This window comes from Cercospora kikuchii (assembly GCF_019650295.1).
Source record: "Cercospora kikuchii DNA, contig_00003, whole genome shotgun sequence".
Lineage (NCBI taxonomy): Eukaryota > Fungi > Ascomycota > Dothideomycetes > Mycosphaerellales > Mycosphaerellaceae > Cercospora > Cercospora kikuchii.
Window position 1 is genome coordinate 226240 of NW_025408584.1, and position 20869 is coordinate 247108.

The 20869-nt window shown below is 51.8% G+C and overlaps 6 protein-coding genes across 6 annotated transcripts; 2 read left to right on the forward strand and 4 right to left on the reverse strand.

Moving 5' to 3' along the window:
* Window positions 1–3371: 3371 nt before the first annotated feature.
* On the forward strand, window positions 3372–5211 carry CKM354_000447500 (uncharacterized protein; the record flags this gene model as incomplete). The annotated part of the gene is made up of 2 exons (XM_044799712.1): window positions 3372–3818; window positions 3874–5211. The coding sequence occupies 2 exons, from the start codon at window positions 3372–3374 to the stop codon at window positions 5209–5211; spliced, it is 1785 nt and encodes a 594-aa protein (XP_044655647.1).
* A 2634-nt stretch (window positions 5212–7845) lies between these two features.
* Window positions 7846–8675, reverse strand: CKM354_000447600 (uncharacterized protein; the record flags this gene model as incomplete). Its single annotated transcript, XM_044799713.1, has 5 exons — window positions 7846–7896; window positions 7956–8022; window positions 8096–8259; window positions 8335–8490; window positions 8544–8675. 5 exons carry the CDS (start codon window positions 8673–8675, stop codon window positions 7846–7848), a joined length of 570 nt encoding a protein of 189 aa, XP_044655648.1.
* Window positions 8676–12034: 3359 nt separating this feature from the next.
* Window positions 12035–12680, forward strand: CKM354_000447700 (uncharacterized protein; the record flags this gene model as incomplete). Its single annotated transcript, XM_044799714.1, has 2 exons — window positions 12035–12348; window positions 12404–12680. The coding sequence occupies 2 exons, from the start codon at window positions 12035–12037 to the stop codon at window positions 12678–12680; spliced, it is 591 nt and encodes a 196-aa protein (XP_044655649.1).
* A 422-nt stretch (window positions 12681–13102) lies between these two features.
* CKM354_000447800 (uncharacterized protein) lies at window positions 13103–14487 on the reverse strand (the record flags this gene model as incomplete). The annotated part of the gene is made up of 5 exons (XM_044799715.1): window positions 13103–13153; window positions 13203–13269; window positions 13328–13497; window positions 13557–13706; window positions 13768–14487. The coding sequence occupies 5 exons, from the start codon at window positions 14485–14487 to the stop codon at window positions 13103–13105; spliced, it is 1158 nt and encodes a 385-aa protein (XP_044655650.1).
* A 2158-nt stretch (window positions 14488–16645) lies between these two features.
* On the reverse strand, window positions 16646–17426 carry CKM354_000447900 (uncharacterized protein; the record flags this gene model as incomplete). The annotated part of the gene is made up of 5 exons (XM_044799716.1): window positions 16646–16696; window positions 16744–16807; window positions 16867–17033; window positions 17092–17235; window positions 17295–17426. The coding sequence occupies 5 exons, from the start codon at window positions 17424–17426 to the stop codon at window positions 16646–16648; spliced, it is 558 nt and encodes a 185-aa protein (XP_044655651.1).
* A 1876-nt stretch (window positions 17427–19302) lies between these two features.
* On the reverse strand, window positions 19303–20232 carry CKM354_000448000 (uncharacterized protein; the record flags this gene model as incomplete). The annotated part of the gene is made up of 1 exon (XM_044799717.1): window positions 19303–20232. The coding sequence occupies one exon, from the start codon at window positions 20230–20232 to the stop codon at window positions 19303–19305; it is 930 nt and encodes a 309-aa protein (XP_044655652.1).
* Window positions 20233–20869: the final 637 nt, after the last annotated feature.

Here is a 20869-nt window from a genome sequence, read left to right on the forward strand (position 1 = left end):
TACCAGGTGGAGTAGTTGAGCGACTGCAAGAAAGAGTTGCATTGATGCGCATGTTCTCTGCAAGGTGCAAGGTTGGAATCAGGCTGTCGAGTGTGGTTTACTTCGAGAGACTGCTTGGTGTTTTGTTGCGGAAGGAGCAGTCAAGTGTGATGTTCGGCATCTAGCAGTCATGTTTGGTCCAGCATGTGGTATGATGCCATGGTGTGTACGATCGTAGTTGAAATTCACAAATGCAGGAAGCACAGAAGGCGGGCAAAATCCGGTAACGAAAAATGCAGTTGAGATGTATCATCATAGATCGTCGAACGTTTGCAGATGATGAGGCTGAGACAGGTGTCGAACTCCAGCCTCAAATGCACGTGGAATGCATCTTGATGCAGCAAGAATGTCAGGTGTCAGGTGTTCCGAAGTGACATGTATCCGTGGTGAAGTCTAATCGTGTTTGGCTTTCCGTTTCAACCGCGCAGCCTGTTGGCGGAGGGCTTGTCGCTACAGTTGCTGTCAGCCCTGTGTGAAGATCCGGGATCTTGTCCTGCTTGATCAGTCGCGATGTGTAGCGAAGCGCTTCGAAGCCGGGAAGTCAAACAATCGGACCTGGGAGGAGCTGCTGAGAGTCATGGGCCGCACCTGTACCTGCAGAAAAGGCACGTCGTCTCATCAGGCCGGAGAGAAACGCAGTCGTCAACGATGACAGTCTGTTGGCAGATGTTGTCTGTTGTCTCGTTTTGGTGTCAAATACGAGCGCGCGTCTCGTGACGAGGACGTTGGATGCGGAATAGGCAGATTGCCAATTTGGTATTATCGCTGCAGGCTGGCCCATTTTGTACGTCACACAGCTTCGCCAGAAATGTGAGCGATGGCAAGCGACGACCGTATGAGGAAGTGGCCCAGTGCGGTGGAGTTGCGATATTGTTGTGCAGCTCTAGTCGTGGCGGTGACTGGATCGCTTTTGCGCTGCGCCACAACAGCAGAGACGATTGCCTTTGTTGGAACAGAGGGCTCGTATTGGGTGATCCTACGCAGTTGTTGGAAATTGCCCGTGAGTCCATTTCGGAGCATTGTTTCTGGGAAGAGGGCGACTGGAGATTTCTCCGAAATGTGGTGGGATCGTTGTTCAGCCCTGCTGTGGTAGAGTTCCGCACTCGTTACGTGGTCGCTTCCGACAACGTTTGTGATCGCGGCTTCATTTCGTTTCCTGTTGGACGTCTGCCGCTCTGGCGAGGTGCTCATCTGCGAGCGGGCCGTTTGCCGTTGGCGACATTCGCCATGTCTGCATCCGAACGCGTCGTAGATCCCGCCGTGTCCGTCCAGACGATGAGGGAAAGATGCAAGAGAACGAGGTGGCAGGAGAGGGCACGGATGGGAAAACAAGGTTGCCGATCACGTTCGCTGTCCGCATAGAGTTTAGCTTCCTGGTCCGGCGTGAGACAAGCCCTAGCCGCCGTCCACCACTTCACCTCTACCACGAACAACTCACCGCCGCGGACCCAGCATCGCGAGACTGCGCTCATGTTGTCATTGCAGTAGTGCGGGTTGGTCTGCTCACATTCTCTCTGCGTGAGTCGCTGGCTGCTCGCCGCGCCAGCATCGCAGGCGCTGCTTTTCGGCCTTGTCAGCCTTCGGCTCCTCTCCCGCTGCACCATGTCCTCCCATCTCCGTAGCGTGCTCGGAGATCTGGGAGTTGACGCAACACGCATATGGCAACGCCGGCCGGAATGTGCTAAAGTCGGCGCCCTCGATGCTTGGCTCTGGTGCAGCGGAGTGGCATCTACGCCTTAGACTCATCTGGAAGGCGGGAACCCTGCAGCGGTGGCCCTCCAACGCCGCAGGGTGTTCCTCGATGATGCCTGAGCTTGCCAACGGCTACTGGGCTGCGACTTTCATGGTTCATTGACGGTTTCGCGCCCGTCCGAACTGCCAAAATGGACCAACGCTGGACTGAGTACGAGTGCCTGCAGGATGTCATGGCTAGCGATGACTTCGCTCGCGAACCGCTGCCACAGCCGACTTCGCGGTAATCTTCCCCAATAGGATCAAACGGTGAACGGGTTGAGTCAGGAAAGTCCCTGTCACCTCGTCGGCTGCGAACGCCATCTGATCTTTGCCAGCCAAATAGCCATTTTGCGGCTCACTGTTCGCCGGCACATGGCATTGCTTCCAATCAAGGTTCGATGCAGTCCGGATGGCGGAGGCGCAGACGACGTTGCAGTCTTTGCCTACGCTCGTTTCAGCATGCGCGCATCGTCAGATCCTCGAGCAGCGGCGGCCATCCAGCGCGCCTGCGCCAGCAGCCACACTGCACCGCGGAAGGTGATATTCAAATCGTTGCAGGCGAATCGCAGGTTCAATGGGTGTGTTCAGCGGATGTGTCTCGCTAAACGCACAGCTCACCAACAATGGTGCATGCACGGAGATCCAAGCACTAACACTTTTCCTGGATCGCAGGGATCCCGATGACCCAACGTCAACGTCTCGAAGCACGTGCCGTAGCATAGACTCTCTGATCGCAACCTTGCCCTCCCACACCAGATCTCGCACCGCATGACGAGGGGGAATTTCCTTTTGCCGCCTGTCTCTGGCGATGCCCATGTCGTCTGCCTCACTCGGCCACACCGCGTGCCACCCGAGCCTCGATTACGAACGCTTGGATCATGACCACTTGCGACGGCACTCGGAACATATTGGAGCCTCGAGGGCCTTTTTGCCAGGGTGGCTTACAGAAAGCTTAAAAAAGGCTATGCAACCATTCCTGTCCGCCTGAACACTGTGGGGATATGGATGGAGCTCCCTCCCGCCATGTTTCGGACTGTTCTCTTTCTACCGCCTCGTCACAGACTCGAGTGTCATCGGCCCAAGACACCTCACCCCGGATGAGGCTGTCGCACAGACAGCGATATACTGTCGACGACTACACGCACTGTACAGACTGCAACCACCTGCGCAACTATTGCGGGCCGTTTGGTATTGGGAAAGCCGATAGGATCTCCGGCCAGACAAATCGCAAAACCACCACACAGCTTACCTTTGAACCCACCTGAGCTCGCGCCCATCCGCCTCTTGCATCCTCAAACTCTCTCCTGCGGTGTCTTCCCGCTCCGCGAGACATTTTCCATTGTTCACACGCGAGGCTTCGGGCCAAATGGGCTCATCAACCACTCGGCGAAAAGATCTGAGCAGAAGGGCTCCTTCCGCTAGCATCGCCTCCACCTAGTGCCAGAACAGCAATGAGCGACGAAGGCAGATCGATCTGCCTTTCGAGCCCGTCCCCAGGACTATCACTGTTGTCTCTGGCTCTCGAGGGTCCTGCACGCAAAGTCCGGCTACTGTCTCAGTCGGATCAGCGCATCGCCATAGCTTATCCCTCACCGCCGATGTCCAATCCGCCCTCGCCGCAGAGGCTTCCTCAAGATCAACCTGCATCACCTTCCAATGAGCCACGGATCACTGCTGCAACGCAGACACCTTCGACCACTTCCCCTTCGATGCCCATCGCGGCTGCTCTCAGCCCTGCATACGGCCAACCTCCATATGCATCTCGGGAATCTGCTCTCTTCCACCACGCGCATACAACTGCAACAATTGCGCAGCCTTCTCAACCGTTCTCTTCCTACAGTACGACACACTCGCAGCAATCGTTCGGTGGGCAACCGGCATCCTTTGCCAGCGTCGCAAGCTCGTCGACGGACGCGCCCACCGGCCAGAGAGGTGGGCGCAAATCCAAAGCTCACGTTGCGTCGGCATGCATCAATTGTAAAAGAGCGCACTTGAGCTGTGATGTGAATCGGCCATGCACAAGATGCGTGTCCACTGGCAAACAGGTGTGGCCTCTGCTTCCACGATTCTTGAAAGTGCGACAGCTAACGTGGGGTTCAGGACACTTGCTTCGATGTTCAGCACAAGAAGCGAGGACGACCACGTCTACGAGATGAGAGCAACTTCAAAGTGGAGCGGATGGTGCCGGACAGTGCGCTTCCCACTCCAATGCACTACGCAGGTTTCGAACCAGGACTCCGAACGATAGCCACTCCACGCTCTCGACGCGCCGAATCATTTCGTTCTTTACGATCCGAAGATGGCAATCGCCCTGGGACAAGCGAGAATATGTCTCTGCAGTATCCCGGCTCAGGGATGGCGACTACGGCCGCGTTCCAGCATCAGTTTCCTCCACCACCCCCGGGTTACGAGGTTCCCACTGCCTTCCTTGACATGGACTTGATCATCCTGAAGGCCAATGATCCATTCTGTCAAATCATGTCTATTGCTGAAGCAGAAGCAGTTGGTCGCCCTCTCAGCGAGATCGCGAGATCATTGGACGGGGAAAGCTTCCAAGCAATCAGAGCTGCAATGAGGATCGAACGTGAGCGACGTGATCCATCCTACATGCCTCCAATTGTACGTGCTGATCACGATCCTCTGGACGGTGCGCGACTCGTCGATGTGGATCGGTACACGGAGGGATCTGTTGAGCGAGTGCACACTTGGACTCAGACAAAAGCCGGGCATAGAACTCAGAGCTTTCCGGCACGCGTGCGGCTTGCGAAAACGAACGCATATTTTATCGCAGTCACGCTCCCCAGCTTTCGTCCCGCGCTCGATCCTCCGCCTCCTCCTCTGCTGCCACCACATCCGCCGCCTTCCTTCGATCTGTCGCAGCAGCCTCGAGATCGCGAATCGGCACCTCGGCATTATGCGTCGCTGTCGGCACCTGCAGCACCGTTTCTGCAACAGTCGATGACTGCGCCGTTGTTGGCCCCGCTTCGGACGACTGGGCATCAACCGACGCGCTCCTACCCGCCACCTCAACCGCCGCTTCCGTATCAAAGAGAAACAACGCAACCCGCTCTGCCGCCCTCCGGCTTTCCTTCCTCTAGTCAACTCCCTCCGATACCTCCATCTCGACTATCACCTGCGGAAGCGATTCCCGAAACACGATCGTTCGCGCCTCTACGAACGCCACAAGAGCTGCCGCCTCCCAGGCGAGACTTGCGTGGTGTGATACAGCTTCCGCCGATCTTGACTGGTGCAGCACCGCCGATGAGCCATCCTCCGACTACAGGGAGTGATCCGACAGCATCCGGCCCACCAAGCTTTGGTGCTGGCGACACGGGACGATCTGGCGAGGTTTCGGGCGAGGAAGGCACGGGCGCGTCACGGTCGCCTGGCAGGAAGCGACGGAAGTTGGACTTGGGCGACGTTTTACACAAGGACTGAGGGGGGGTTCACGGTGGCATTGGGATGATGCTCCACGGAGCAAGGATACCTACACGGTTCCCTTGGGACAAAACTCATCAGCTAGGCGTTTGGGAAGAGAACAGGCGGAACGAAAGCGATAAGCCGCGCAGGTGCCTGGTGCATCTGTGAACTGCAATACGAAGTCACATTCATGGGGCCGAATACTTATTACTAATCTGTACAACAGCGGACGACGAGAACTACGACGTGAAGAAGAAACAATTATCGGCATATGTATCATTATCACAATTCCCAAGTTCACACGAGATTTTCCTCAAGCATGGTATTATCAATGACAAATGAACTGCAGTATCCAAGGCACCCGCCACTGGTGCAAATCTGCAGAATGGCATTGTCCTCTCGCTTGTACCGAGACAGATACGCAGCTGACGAACCCCTCAAGCCACAAACCCAGAGCTCAAGGCGTCGATTCGCTGCAGAATCCAGCCAGCGAGCCTCAAAAGTCGAATCCCAGCGACATCACGGCAATTCGGATCGAGAACCGAGAGGCAGAGCAAAGCCGCGAGCGATCCAGCCAGGCCGAAGAAACCAGTGACGGGAGCACGTGAACATTTGGGGGTGTCCTCCGGGCCCGAAGCTGGAGAGTCACCCGGGCAAAGGATCGAAGAGTCGAAAGCTGCAAGCCTCAAATTCGGCAATCCTCTTCTCTCGCTTACAGCAACCACTGGATTACCCTTGTACACGCATCGCAAAAGTCAGCCACTGAAGAAGGCCGAACGAATCGACAGATCAGAACCGTGGTTCGCGAGCTTACTGTAGACTTTGCTCGGACACTCAAGCGTAAGTACTGTATCTAGGACATAAGCTTTCGAAGATGCTCGGGCGCGGACGAGGAAAGTATAGAGTAGCTGAAACGGATGCGGGACGTGCGTTGCCTGCGTTGGTGCTGCCGCATAGAGTCCATCCTTTGGAGATTTTGCCGGGCTTTGAACAGATGGTTGGGCTTGTGGTTCATCATGATCGGAGCCGCAAATCAACTTGATAGCCAATCACGGTCGCCGCTTTTATGGTTGTTCATTGAGTCTCTAGGAGCCATCTGAGTCGTCTTGCTCGCTGTGAACGCCGAAAGGCTCTTCACAGGGTTTGTCTACACCAGGGCCGCGCAAGCTTGCTGCTTATGCTGACATAACTTGGGTTGATCGGACTTCCAATCATGCTGCCGTTCATCGCTTGCGGTCGAGCTGCAAGATGCGAGTGGTGGGTTGACGTAAATGCAGCTCTTGGCATGCTTATATCTCATCTCATTGAATCTGTCGACGTCGTCCACACATTAAGGATGTCATTATTTGTCATCCCGTCAAAGAACATCGAGTGCGTTGCTTGTCCGGCATACCCATATGCGGCTCCAAAAACGGTAAGTCATCGCCTGATGATTGTTCGTTCGTGTCGATCAATCTTCGCAGAAGTCTAGTTCTTACTGACTCAAGGACATCGAGCCTTAAGTCTGCAAGACTTTCGGGTGAACCGGTTCATCGTAGATGGTAAAGCGGAGGGAGTTTTGGGTTGCTGTGTGGGAAAACCTTGAAGCACGTCAGTTACCGTCTGGCTGCCATCTGTCAAGCTAAATTCTGTGCGAGTCGAGGCTGAAGGAGACTGGCGGCTTGAGGTCTTTGGTCTGCCTGGAGGGGTCTTGGCCCTTAGACAAAGTATTGTTTGAGGGGAGTTGGATTGGACGAGCTTAGAGATCTCATGCAAGACATGTCGTCCCAGTCCCATGATATTCTGTTCTATAGAGTTCATATGGTGGGGTCAATGAGTGACATAGGACCAGGTGTTACGATATTGATCTCAAAGGACATACGGGGAGTACATCTAAATCATTTAACGTAAAATCGGGCGAGCGCTACAAGGAGACCAAAATCGAAAAGAGGAAAGGGGATTATATATAGAGAAATTCTTGTTTTTGTCTTCATCTTTCGTTGCCGTGATAAGGGAAAGGGACTTGTAGCCATTGTTGGTGGTCCACCTAGACTTACGAATCTATACTGACTTCGACGAAATTAGTTTATTCCCAGCTGTTGTTTAAAAGTTTTCATGAGATATGCTCAACGATCTCTTAATTCGAAATGACTTTGTCTGCTCACACTTGGGAGACGCATTTCGTTCGGTTATTCGTGCATGGTAGAGGATGATTCTCAATAGATATGCACTTTCCACGCTTACTCTGGGTTCAGGAGCGCTCGACACAGGTGAAGCTGGTGATTTGATTTGTAGCGATGAAGAGCTTACTTCTCTTTCAAACAGTCTTGAGTTGCTCATTGAATTTGCATAGAAGAGCACGCTTAATAGATTATGCTGCTCTAGAAGTACAGATCGCGTGCAGGAAATACGGGACTCAAATCATGTAGTCAGAGCTCCGCAGGTAGATGAAAGGAACTGGAAAGCGGCGCATATCGAGCAGATAATCAAGTGACCCGGGGTTAGGTAGTAAAGCAGGAAACTCCATTTGAGCATATGTATTCCTAACAGTGACAATCAATCCATCGTATATTTGTTCCCCAAACAGTATTAGATTTGTTCCTCATGTCCTCCCCAACCGTTGCGCCGATAAATGCATCAAATCAAAACATACACGTCGTGTCATATATCCTCCTAGCAAGTATACGTCTTACCCTCGAACTTGCAAGATCCGTAGTAGCCGACCTGTGAAAAAGCGGTCAGAATTTTGGATTCAAATTGCAGCTGCATTGAATCCCACTTACGTTCATATATCCTCCATCACCATGATTCACAACGCTGCTGCCGGGGTACATTTCCATGCACTCGTAACTATCGGGGGTCCCGCATTAGCAGAAACTCCATGCCCTTGATATAAGAAGAAGGAGGCAGAAAGGGGACTTACTCAGTATGATACATATCCCACTTGAACTCCAAGTTGAAAGCAACAGCACACTTCGTATTATCGCTGAGGGTGTAAGGGCCGTTGATGCAAGCAATTCCGACGACGCCTGGGGCTCTTTTGTCGAAGATGTCTTTTGGTGCATTGCGCATGAAGTAGTCGCGAGCCTTGAGAAAAGAGTTTCTTCGTCAGTGGAGAGGTCCCGGAGACGGAGGTGTGACAAACGATGGAGGGAGGCATACCGAATCGAAATCATCGTGGTCATTCTCTGGCAACACCTTATCCTCTAGGTGAGCTTTTGCGGCGTCGACACCGGCTTTCGCAACTCCCGCAAGGGCCTGTCCGAGAAGAATTTTGCCAAGGGCGATGAAGGGTAGAACACGTTTCTGGAGGGCGGGCTATTTTACGAGTTAGCTGTCGTGCTGTTAGGGCGGATTGAATTTGGACCCACCTCTGCCTCAGCTGATCTCTCCATAAGAGCCATTGGATCATGAGGAGCTGTGGACAGGTCGGCTGTAGGAAGGGAAATGGCCGTGTTGGCTAAAGTGAGAATGCTCAAAATGCAAGTCTGAGAGAACTTCATGGTGAAGGCAGTTGAAAGAGCGTGATAGTAAAGATGGATGATTGTGTGAGAACGGAGACTTCAAGGAGCGTCTTTGTCGGAGATGTTGTTGTGAGCTGATGATGTTGAGAAGATGGCGGCCTCGATGGTCGTATTTGTATTGACTGCAGGCCATGCGTCATCGCTATCGTCGTCTACTGCCGTGTCTCGTGGTCCACTCCTGAACGACCAAAGCTGTGAGCCATGGCCTAGGCCGACGCTTGCACCGATAGTGAATGGGACAACACCGCTGTCGTTGTCGAGTTACCTCTCTTGTTGCCTGCCTTCGTCTCCCGACGCTTGTATCAATAGTCAATGGCACGACGCTGTCCCCCTCTTGGACCGGTGCGCCTGATTGCGGACTGGAGTGTCTAATTGCCTCTCCTCGCATGACCTTTGAGCCATGCCGACCCGTCTCTGCCTCCCGACATTTGCGCCAATAACAGACTGCAAGATGCCATGCTCGCTACGGATTCGTGAAATCGTTCGCCGAACATCCTGAGCTTCATAGCGCCGGCTGTCTGTAGCGTGCAATAGCAAAGTTGAACGAAGTCGACACTATTGCCATTGCCAAGGTTCCTTGCCTGTTTTGGTTTGAGGGACCTCCTGGCCGACGCTGTTCAGCTACGGACGGCGATATTGTACGCGGAGGATCTTCGTCTCCGCGGCATCGGATGTGCTTTGCACTGTCGCTAAGTTGCGTGACGCCGATACCATTGCCATCTGTGTACCTCGTTGCCTGCCATGTCATGACCACATATTTGCACATACCACATATTTGCACATAATACAGCGCTCTGAACGGGTTGACTGTTGCTTGCTAGGTATCATCAAGCTCGAAAGATCTGAGGTGCTTAGCATTATTGCCAAGTTCCGTGCAACCTGGTACTCTGTCCGTGGCGTGCTCCGTTGTCAGGCGTCCCTGGGACAGGTTTCGGGCGCAACAGCACCCTCCCTACAGCCTGGCAACGTTGGTTATTGAGCGCCATGGGTCTACAGCTTGGGGTATGCTTAGCGTTCTTGCTCACTTGAAAGGAGCCGGCACTATTGCGAATGGCTCATTTCATTGCCTGTATTTTCCTGAGAGACTCACAGTTGAAAGCACCACCTGCGTTGTAAGTTGGCGATATGTTTCAGTCCTCCTCCTTGAAAGCGTTCTGCCAAGTTGAACAGCGTTGAAGCTCTACTGCCACTGGCGTCCCTAGCTTCCAGTCGTCCCTGGACAGACCTTGTGGCAGAGTGCCGCGTTATTTGCCGAATTCCGATACTGTCCACTCATGATTCTTGAACTCCGTAGCATTGTCAGAGAACGCTGAGCCGGAAGCATTACCGCTTTTTTACCTCGACGCCTGCCATCGGTCGATGAGTTCTCTGGCGGAATGCCGCTCTTTCGACGGATTGGCTATGAAGTGCAGTAAAAAGCGCGGAGTCCTCAGGATCAGGTGTTTCAACTAGCCGCCCAGTCGCATGGACTCGACAATGTTGCCTGCCACTGGTGCGCTCTCCTGCTTGCCATGCGATCAACAACCGCCGGACCATCGCTGCTCTCATTGCAGGATACGGGTCGACCGTGTTGTTTACGGATCATTTTCAGCTCCTCAACATCGGTCACCCGTGACAGGCCGCGCAGTGAGATGGAGTCGAGACCATTGCAGATTGGCATTCTTGATTGTTGGCTATCACATGGGCGTTTTTCAGCCTTGGCTACAGTCCATGTGTGCGCCCGCATGAGCGCCGTTACCGGTCAGCCTATCGTAGCGTGCGCGCTGCTTGCCTGATGACTCTCATTCGATGGATTTCCAGCCTGATGTTTCCATGTCGAGAAAGCCGCTAGCCTCATGTTTGCAGTGCGACGTATCTGCTAGGAATTTGATCGAGAACCGGAGCAATGGTACCGAGGTTTTGCATGTTGGGCCATTTAGCATCGGATATATACAACATGAGGTACTGTTTAGAGTTTTGTCAACAGTTTGCCCCAAACGAGAATGCTGGGTTGAACCTAGCGATGTCCACAAGGTTGTGAAGCTCATTTGGTATTTCACACTAAGGAAGGTGGGGTCTGGACTCCAGGCCTTGTTGATGTCTGAATGACATTCTTCCCGTGTTTCGTCAAAGGCGACAGCTCGGTCGAAGATGGAGAGATGCCACCTAGGAAGAGCTAGCCTTGCAACTAGGTTCGAGTCAACACGACTGGGTGTAGCTGACCATCAAAGTACATGTGACAGCCTTGGTGCAACCGCGTCTGTCAAGCCACTGTCACTCTTCATCGTCACCTTCCGCTGGGCATAGAAGTAGGGATCATCCAGAGGGAGGCATCGACTGGTCCCACTGTGCAAATTTGCCTTCGGTACACACATGTCTGATGCAAAGAAAGCAAGACTTCGTCGCAAGGCTCACATTTAGTACGAAGTTGCACATTGGCTTCGCTCGGATCCGTACTGTCAGTGTAGGACTTGTTCTTTGTGTCAACCTCATGAGCACACCTGCATGCGCCTTGCCCGCAATGTAGGATACTACCTTCAACTGCAGAAGGTACATTTTCCCTGGATGAGGCACGCAGTTCTCCCAGTCAGGCAGGCTGGTCGTATCGAGCGGAAGAGTACTTCAGTCCGGGTAAAATAGGCAGTCAATCGCCATGATCCTTGTCCTTGATCTCTCTCGCTGGCCTTGGCAGCCACCACAGGGTCTCGGGTTGATCGCGGTTGGCTGTACCGCTTATGCCGATGCCTACACTGCCACTATCAAGGTCCTCTCGACTGCCATCGTCGTGAAGACTGCCGCTCCGGCGGAAGTAGCCAGAGTTGTTGCGGTTGCCTTGTCGTAGAGCCGCTGTCCTGGCATTGTCTCGATTCGAGCAGGCAAAGAGCGTGGCGAGAGCTTGCTAAGTGGTACCGTCATGTGTTCGAACAAGAATGCTCCAAGGTGGGCAATTCACGTTGGCGTTAGCAGTTCGATCCATTGAGTGGGAAACGATGGTGAGGCATCAGATATCCATCTTCTGAGGGACTCAGGAGCTATTCTAATTCTGGGAGTTTTCGTTGTTGCAGGTATGTGAAATACTCGGGAGTGTGTGTTGATGAGATGAAGTGCTGTTGACGGAGAGACTTCGGCAGGAAGCAGGTACGCCAAGCTTTACGACAGGTTGCATAAAAGCGTAGTGCACTGCACAAATCCAATCTCCAGGCGCCCTCTGCACGCGCCTTAGGCAGCCGTGCCGCAAATCAACAAATGCAGTAAACAGCTTCACTTCACCCTCCACTTTCGCGGGAACAACAATGTTGTGCGCCTGAGCGCATCATATTCACTACTGCGTTCACCCAGTCACTCACGATCACAACAACATGGCGCGCTTTCGGGAGTCCAACGCGCCCGTTCATTTCCGCTCTGATCTTCCAAGCGCATCGGCCACATCGAGCGGCAAAGCCAGAATGCCACCCACGCCCGCAACTACGGCCTTCAATCGCACTCCTGCGGCAGCATCGAGCAGTGGTAATATCAATCGCACACCAGCTCCAACCAGCAGCAGCAGAACAGCTGGCCATGCAACACCCGCTCGCGGCGGAAAACAATTCTTCGGCGGCAAAACGACTGCTTCTTCAGCTGCTGGTGGACCACGAGGGCTCGGCTTAGGAGGCAAAGGCTTGAAGCGGCATCGGTTTGTCACTCTTCACTGAGTTCCTCCAATCTCCCGCTTACTGACATTCTCACAGCAAGATTCTCCGCGACAACATCCTTGGCATCACGAAGGGCTCGATCCGTCGTCTCGCACGTCGCGGTGGAGTCAAACGTATCTCTGCCACGATCTATCAGGAAACTCGAACTGTCTTGCGGAAGCGACTGGAGACTTTGCTCAAGGACATTTGTGCAGTGGTCGAAGTTTCTGGACGCAAGACCGTTTGTACGAGTGATGTGGTGTTTGTGCTAAATCGCCACGGAACTCCGATCTATGGCTTTGGGCAGGCACAGCGAGGTGGAATCGCAGGATAAGTCAAGGTGAAGCAAGACTGATGGAGGCGCTTCGTTTGGGTGCGGGCGGATTGTTTTGAACATGGCGTGATTGAGCTTGTAAGGCGTTTGAGGGCGAGATGACTTGACAACTTGCACCAAAGGGTGTAGCATGGGACAGAGAACGTTATCTGGCGACTTTTGAAAGAGCTCGCGTCGAGAATGTGGCGATTGTTTTACAGCATAGCGAGTGCTAGAGATACCCAGTGGCGTTTGAAAAGAAATTGAAGTGTATGGTTCAGGAAAACTGTTATTGAGCATCTTGCTTAAAAGCTGCGTGTAAGAACGGCTAAATACATGACTATTTCGACGGTAGAGACAGTTATCTTCAACATTGAAATATTCCTGATCTTCAATATCTCCACGAATGATAGCATAACATCTCAAGCCAAACAACGAAGCATTTAGCACTTGTACGTTCCATAGTTGTAATCGCAGACCCCATAGAAGGCGACCTATAAAGACTCAGTACCATCATCGTCATCAATATCAGGCACCACTTACATTCTCGTATCCTCCATCACCCTTGTTCGTCACAGTAGAGCCCGCAAACATCTCGAAGCAGTCGAAACTAGTAACCATCAGCAAGCGTTCTCATCCCATCCCCAGGAATCACTGCGACCACTTACTCAACATTATACCCCACATCCCACTTAAACTCAATATTAGCAGGTCCATCGTACTGACTACCAGGAGCCCACTCATACGGCCCATTAAAACATGCAATCCCTCTGACCTTAGGATCATTCTTCTTAATCCAGAGGTCTTTGGCCATCTCCGGCGTGAAAGCCCTACGAGCCTACAGAGACAATAATCAGAACCATTCGAATTCATCGCAGCGGAGTATGTTCAACTTACTTCGCCAAAATCCTTATACTTGCTACCTTCGGGCTCGAGGCTAGCTTTTGCGGCATCGACGCCTGCTTTTGCTGCACCTGCTAGAAGTTGTCCGCCGATTACTTTGATGAGGATGATAGCGATTGGGCTGAAGCGTTTTTCTAGAGTGTTCTTTCTAGATGTTAGCTTGTGCACTTTTACTTGTTGGACAACAGGATCGGATATTGCTCACGTCCACTGATCTCTCCACGAGCCCACGACTAGCTGGATGGTTATTCGATTCAGTGGAAGCCGCATGCGTCGGATGGTTTCCCTCCTTCGGTGGAGCCGCTTGCTTCTGAGGATTGGCATGTTTTGGTGCAGAGTCATGCTTTTGCGAACCTCCTTTTCCATGCTTTTCGGAATTGGCTTGCTCCTGGGGAACCGTATGTTTTGGAGCAGCTCCGGCCTTGGAGCCAGCTGCGTTCTTCACATTTGCCGCGTTGTTCGTAGAAGGTACTTTCTTTGGGGCACCAGTATTCTTAGGCGTAGTTGCGCCTTTTGGGGCTGCATCCTTCGAGGCCTTTTCGTGTCCTTGCAATTTCTCATGCTTTGGCGGAGCTGCATGCTTGGATGAAACTGCATGCTTTTGAGAATCTGCATGCTCCTGAGACATGCCATGCTGAGATCCTTCATCTTGGGAAGTTGCGTCCTGAGATCCTCCAACCTGAGAAGCTGCATCCTCAGAAGTTGCATCCTGAGACGCTGTATCCGGAGGAACCGCATCCAGCGAGGCTTTGTTGTCTTGCGAGACTGCATTCTCCTGGGAGACTGCCTGCTTTGAGGAAACAGTATCCTTCGGGGACACATCCTCTGGAGCGAGTCTAGGCACCTCGTCCATACTCATAGGGACTGCCATGGCCGAAGCCGAAAGAGCAAGAATGCTCAGAACGCAGGCCTTGGAGAGATGCATCTTGAGAGCAGCTTAAGCGAGGCCGTCTGCGAAAGTGCTGGCTGTCGCGGCTTGAACAAGTGGTGGCTTGAGGAGCTGATGCTGATGTGAATGATGAGATTCAAGCAGCATTGGATTCGATGGTCGGTCTTATACGCGTCGTGCGCAACGGTTCTTTCGCTTCCAGTTCATCCGTGGACTGGCCAATGCACGTATCGAACCGGTCCAGAGCACAACCACACGGCATTGCTCAGTTCTGTTTAATGAACGGCTTAAGATGGAATCAGGACATCCTCGCATTGGACATTCTACAATATCGAGCCACGACCAAGATGTGAGGTGAGCATTTCAGCCAGGATTGTTACCTGCTCTCGAATGCATATCAAGAGTCCTGAACAGCTTCCGATATTTAAGCTTGCCACGCAATGGTGGAATCTCGGCTTGTCGGATTGAAAGAGCGCGGTCGATTCATGTTTTCAATACAGTCAACTATATACCGCTACGTACTAAAAGCCAGAACAGTGGACTACCAATGTCATAATCCCATCGAGACCAGTCAGTCCACCTGAAGTCAAGCTACAAGTCACGCATATCAATTCCAGCAAGGATGAAGCAGGCTCGGAACAATACATCAAACGTCACTCCAGCGGACCGTGCCTGCCGTGCAGAAATTGGTCCGTGCACTTTTCGAGTGAATGACAAATGACATCAACCATCTACAAATAGGCCTTGTCTTGCGGAGACTTACCATTGGGAGGCACACACATATATGTGACTTGTCATCGATGATCCTAGCTTCGTTCCATCCTGTCGGTCTCACCGTCGTTCAAAAGTGCAGCCAAATGTGAAGTTAGTCATACTTTGCTGACTGTCGGCAATCTACCAAAGAAGTCAAATTTCTCCGAAGCAGTGGCATGTTGCCAACCATCGCCCCACATCGCGAGTCAGGTGTGTAGCTTTAATTGTACCTTTGTACTTCACGCTTTCGGAGTGACGACACACTGGGCCGCCCAATTCCTCCCTGCGCAGAGCACGCGACCAATGAAGCGCGAATCGATTGGACAGTCTGTTGACGATGATTGTACTTGAAACGCTATGTAGCAGCTAGATCCGCAGCTCAATCGCATCGAAAGATGTCTGGCCTCAGAATTTCTAACGTCCAAAGAAGGGATGCAGGGTCTCGTGGGTATGGAGGAAACTCCTGCGCCAGGAAGAATCGGGTCTGAACGGTGCACGTCCAGAGGTCTGGTCATTGGTTCCCAGAAATTCTTTGTGATTGTGAAAGATTGCTGTGACTTCTGCAAAGGCAGAGTCTGCTAAGCCTTCCTTCGCTTCCTTTCTCGGAAGGTGCATCGGTCGTGCGAGGAGATGAGAGGCGGCCAAGGACTCGATGGGAGCAGATTATGGTACAATAGGGCCGTGCGAAGTTATGTGTCAATTGTCGAACCATGAGACGGCGAGGGACCCAGCATGGGCCGATCAAACTGGAATGGGATCTCTTTGATGCAAGCACTTCTTTCGAAACGCTTACGCGACATCAGAGCGACGGAAAGATGACTTACTAAACCATTCTCAGTCCATCATCTTGTCCTGAACTCGTCAAAGCTGACAGCAGTTTCTCCCGATATGTCCCAGTACAACGAACCTCATCGGTAACTTCACCTTCAAAGGCCACTGACGAAGTCAGGGTACCTGCATCACACGCTGGGACCGAAGTGATGGTTCGACCGATAGCCATTATCACGAGGATCACCGGTGTAAGTCTCTGTTAGGTTCTATCAATGCATGAATCGTGCTTGGGGTCAAAGCTACCAACAAGACGGGAAAACCCAGCCGTGACGATCAATCTTAGTACCGCCAGTGCCGTGATCGACCGTGTGTCCAAACCGGCGATACTCGTTCATTTCATCTGGCTAGATATCTGGAACGCAGATCGAATGTATTTCTGGCCTCAAGTTGAAATGCAGAAGTTGCTTGGCTAGGCATAATTTTGATTCTTATCTTCATTTGATGCACTGTATTTGCTGGTGGATCTGCCCTTTCAAGCATCACGAGCAGTTGCAACGACAGTCTCGGTACAGTATTCCAAATTCGTTTCATTCTTCCTGCTCCAATATCGAACCTACAACCTTGTCTCGCACTGTAGCCAAGAGACTCTCAGATAGTCATCGTCTAGTGTTTAGCAGCGATAAGTCCCCTTGTTATAGGCGCAAGTGCCGTAGAAGGCGATCTTAGAAATGTCAGTTTCGACGTGTCAAGATCGAGCCAGAAACCTACATTCTCGTACCCTCCATCGCCTTTGTTCTCAACGTACCCGCTGTAGATCTCGAAACAGTCATAACTAGGGAACACTCGTCAGCAGACGCCCTGTCTTGCCGGCGAAGAATGCAGAAGCCTCACTCGGTGTGATAGATGTCCCACTTGAAATTGATATCAATGGGACCTTCATAGTGACTGCCAGCAGACCAAGAGTAGGGACCGTTAAAGCACGCTACACCTTTGATGCCTGCGTAAGCCTTTTTCTCGTAGAGATCTTTAGCCATTTCTGGCGTGAAAGCTCTGCGGGCCTGCCGAGAATTCCATTAGCAATGACTTCGCTAGTGGACGATTAGCGGCATGTTCTACCTGGTCAAAGTCCTTAAAGCTGCTTCCTTCAGGCTCGAGATGGGCCTTTGCAGCGTCAATAGCAGCTTTGGCAGCGCCCGCTACAAGCTGTCCGCCGATGACTTTTATCAAGAGGATGGCAATGGGGCCGAAACGTTTGTCGAGCTTGTACAAGTCAGCTTGGACACATGTGCCGGTTTCGAAAGACTGTCTAAGTTTCTCACCTCCGCTGATCTCTCGATGATGTCGTTTTCCGGGGCCAATGCAGGCACAGCTAGGTCAAGTGCCGCAGGGGCGGCGGTGGTTGAAGTTGCGAGCGCGGCAAGGCTCAAGAGGCAAGTATTGGACAACTTCATGATGGAGATAGTTGATCGATAATTTCGAAGGAGAATCGTCGGCGGTGATTGTGGATGCTGATGTGGATTGAATGAACTGGAGAATCACTGCCATTGACCATCGTACTTATACCCATTCCACACAATCGATCCGTCATTCCATCATGGTACTCAAGCTATTGATCAAGAACAATCAAGCAGCGTTCTCCGACGCTTGCGAACATTGGCGAAGGCGAAAGGTTACATCGGCCTCCAATTGATCGATGGCCATACATTCGTGTTCGTCTATGCACACGCGTCGTTCGTATTCGTCTATGCACATGCGTGATTTCCCAGAAGTAGGGTATTGGTTCAATTCCGTTTCAAACAGCAGGCGAAGGGCTGAGCCGGCTCACGTGTTGTATGGTAGTTTCCTAGACCTCGAACAGGGTGTTGGCAGGACGATTTCACTCGAGGAGAGGTCATGGATGTTGAAAATCGACCTTAGTATCAGATTGGGCCATATAATTTAGTCACTCCTTCTGCCATGGACTCTTCTGGAGAAACAGTCCCATTTGCAATTAGGCAACAATGTAAGTACCAGTCGACTCTCTATGCAAACGCCGGTCGAAACAACTTGCATCAAAGCGTGAGAAATCCCGCGAGAAACAATATCTGATAATTGATGAACCCTCGCTTTGCTTCTGATACACGTGAATTACTACTCTTTGTTGCGATCACCAACTCCCTCACCACCCAATGATCTAAGCCCAGTTAGGGAATTGCTATGCAAGTACAAAGTTCCACCACTAACTTAAGGCATTGAGTTCGACCAGTCAGCCACGGGCTAGAACCCCGCCTTCAACTCGTATCACCGCTCTCCGAGCAGACTTTCTTCGAGGAGAATACGAATTGAGGCATTTAGTCAAAAGCGACGATGGCAATTCTATTGCCAATCAGTACAAGCTCAAGGGCTTATACTTCTCAAGCACCGCCCACGTGTGCATAGACCTTGACATCCCATTTGCTAAGCAAGTATAAGATCAACGCTATCGAGGCCAAGGTAGCTAGATGAGAGCCACTATAGCATGGCGTTGTGACTGGGTAGATGGCTTTGACACCCTCGTGTTCAAGTGAGGTTGCTCTGCAGCAAGGACACAACTCAATGCCTTGAATCCTTCACCACGTGTGTGTATCCGACCACAGTCCATTGGCTATGTGAGGATAAGATCAACGCTACCGTGTGTATTCATGTGAGAAGTAGAGCTGTTCAAACCTTTCGAATACGCTCGTGTTCAAATCGAGTCATTCTGCATTGGGAAATGGTTCATACGAGCCTACTCCTTCACCACGTGCTGATGGCTTCCCACGTTTCATTTGCTGTGTTTTTACGACGCATGTCACTGTAGCTCAGACTTTCTACGTAGAATACGCGAGACTTAGCACTTCCTCGTGTATAAAAAAGTCTGTCTCTGCAGTGGTCATCGTTTGCAGGAATAGGAGTTGGCGAGAGTTGGAAAGATGATACATAGGATATACCGGATCTGCAGGTGAGTGCATCTTCGAAGCGAACGCCAAACTGCTAGTCAAAGGGACTGCTCATAGCGTGACTCAGTGTTACCATCTCAGCAGAGAAAGTCGTGTTCGCAGGCCACCGGTATGCTTGAAAACGAGCTTGGTCGATGAACAAGAGGACCAAGAGATTGCCAAGAAGAGGACGGTCTCGACTCATTCCATGGAACAACCACTGGGAGAGCTCGATCGATTGTCAGCTGCAGGCCGTAGAGAAGGAAATGATCGGTCTTGTTGTTGTTATTGTACAAATATACTATACATTCCCAATGCCAAAAAGGTATGCTATGCCCATCTCTATCTCCTAACGCCTCGCTCACTTTGTGCTCATGTTGTCCTTTTCAGACTAAGCGAACCGTGTTTCTTTCTTCCATTCTTCTCCATACCCTCGCTGATATGGATCCTCTTCATACTCATCATGCTCGTCCCCATGACTCCTCGCCATCCTCGAAGCACTAGTCTTCAACAATCCCCTACTAGCATCCACAATCGGACTCGCCCACTTCTCCTCTCCAGTCTCCTTATCTTCCACTTTGCTCGTGATACTCGTAATGCCCGACGCATGACTGTTGATATAGATGCTCTCATAATGGCCCTTAGGAACATGATACGTCTCATGGAAAATGGAAAGATGAGGATACTTCTTCGTAGACTTATTCCACCAATTCCACGCCGCTCGGTGATATGTCGAATGCGCAAAAGCGTGGAGTCCTTCGATGGTGCGGAAGTAACAGACATACATGGATTCGGCTTTAGTGCTACGTTGGCTGCTGTCGTGCCAAGATGTCATTCCGAGGAAACCGAATTCTTCGGCATGGTCTTCAAGAATGGCTGTGAGGTCTTGGAAGTATGTTGCTGAAGTTGGCATGCCTGGGGCGAGGACTCCCAGGGGATGGTTGGAGCGGGTGCCGATGAGGAAGACGACGATGTCTTGGTTTGCGGGCTGCGAGCCGTGGTTTCCCGAGGCGTCCGGAAGCTGGGCGGAGAATTTCTTGGGGATGGTGTCTTTCATGTAAGGGTTGGACTTGAGGCCTGTGATAATGAGGATTGTGTCGAGAGCGGTCAGGAGAAGGTAAAAGATTGCAGGAAGGAAAGCGTAAGTGCCTAAGAGGGCGTAAAGGCTTGCTTGGGTCGCGGCTCCAAGGGCTAGCCATGTTTCGATTGCGAACTGGTCGCGAACTATGTTCTGGAGGGCTGCGGGGCCATAGAAGTGTGATTTGGGCTTTTCGTTTTGGGTTGGTAGGAGAGGCTTGAAATCTTCGCCTGCTTTCGACATGGTAGGGTAGCTGCTCTCCGGGCAGATGCAGAATCTGGTGTGTTGCACTGATGTCTTCCGTTGTCTGATTTAGATTGATGCGGATGCTAATCCTGCTGAATCGTCGTTGTAGGTTGTGATTTCCTCGTGGCTTTGAATGGCGGAAGTTTGTTGTACTTATACTGTAGACTTACACTTCGCAATAGAGTATTTCTAAACATACCGAGGCGTCCAATACATGTTGCTTGGCCTTTATGACGTATACAGTATCCGTCCGTTCTCAGTGGCCGAGTTTGCGAAGTGATTGTTGTTTCAAAGGTCGTTCGGTGTGAGCCCTAGGAGTGGTGTTGTCCCGCTTCTGTCGGCCGTAAGCCACAGGGTGGCAGGGCACCAACATCACTGGCCACAATTTGTTGAAGGATGTCGCACTGCCTTGTGACGACCCTAAAGGCCGTATGAAAGACTTTATAAGTCATCAGTCTTTGCTGGAACCGCGCGCATCCCGCGGAAAGAAGATGAAGACTCGCGCTGTCCGCGCTGTCATAGGCCTCGAGGCCAAGGCCATCATTCCCAAGCAGAAGGCGACACCAAGCAGTGTCGCAATAGGCGTTGGGCAAGGAAAAGAGCGAAAAAAGCGGTGAAAGTTGAGCATGCGGGC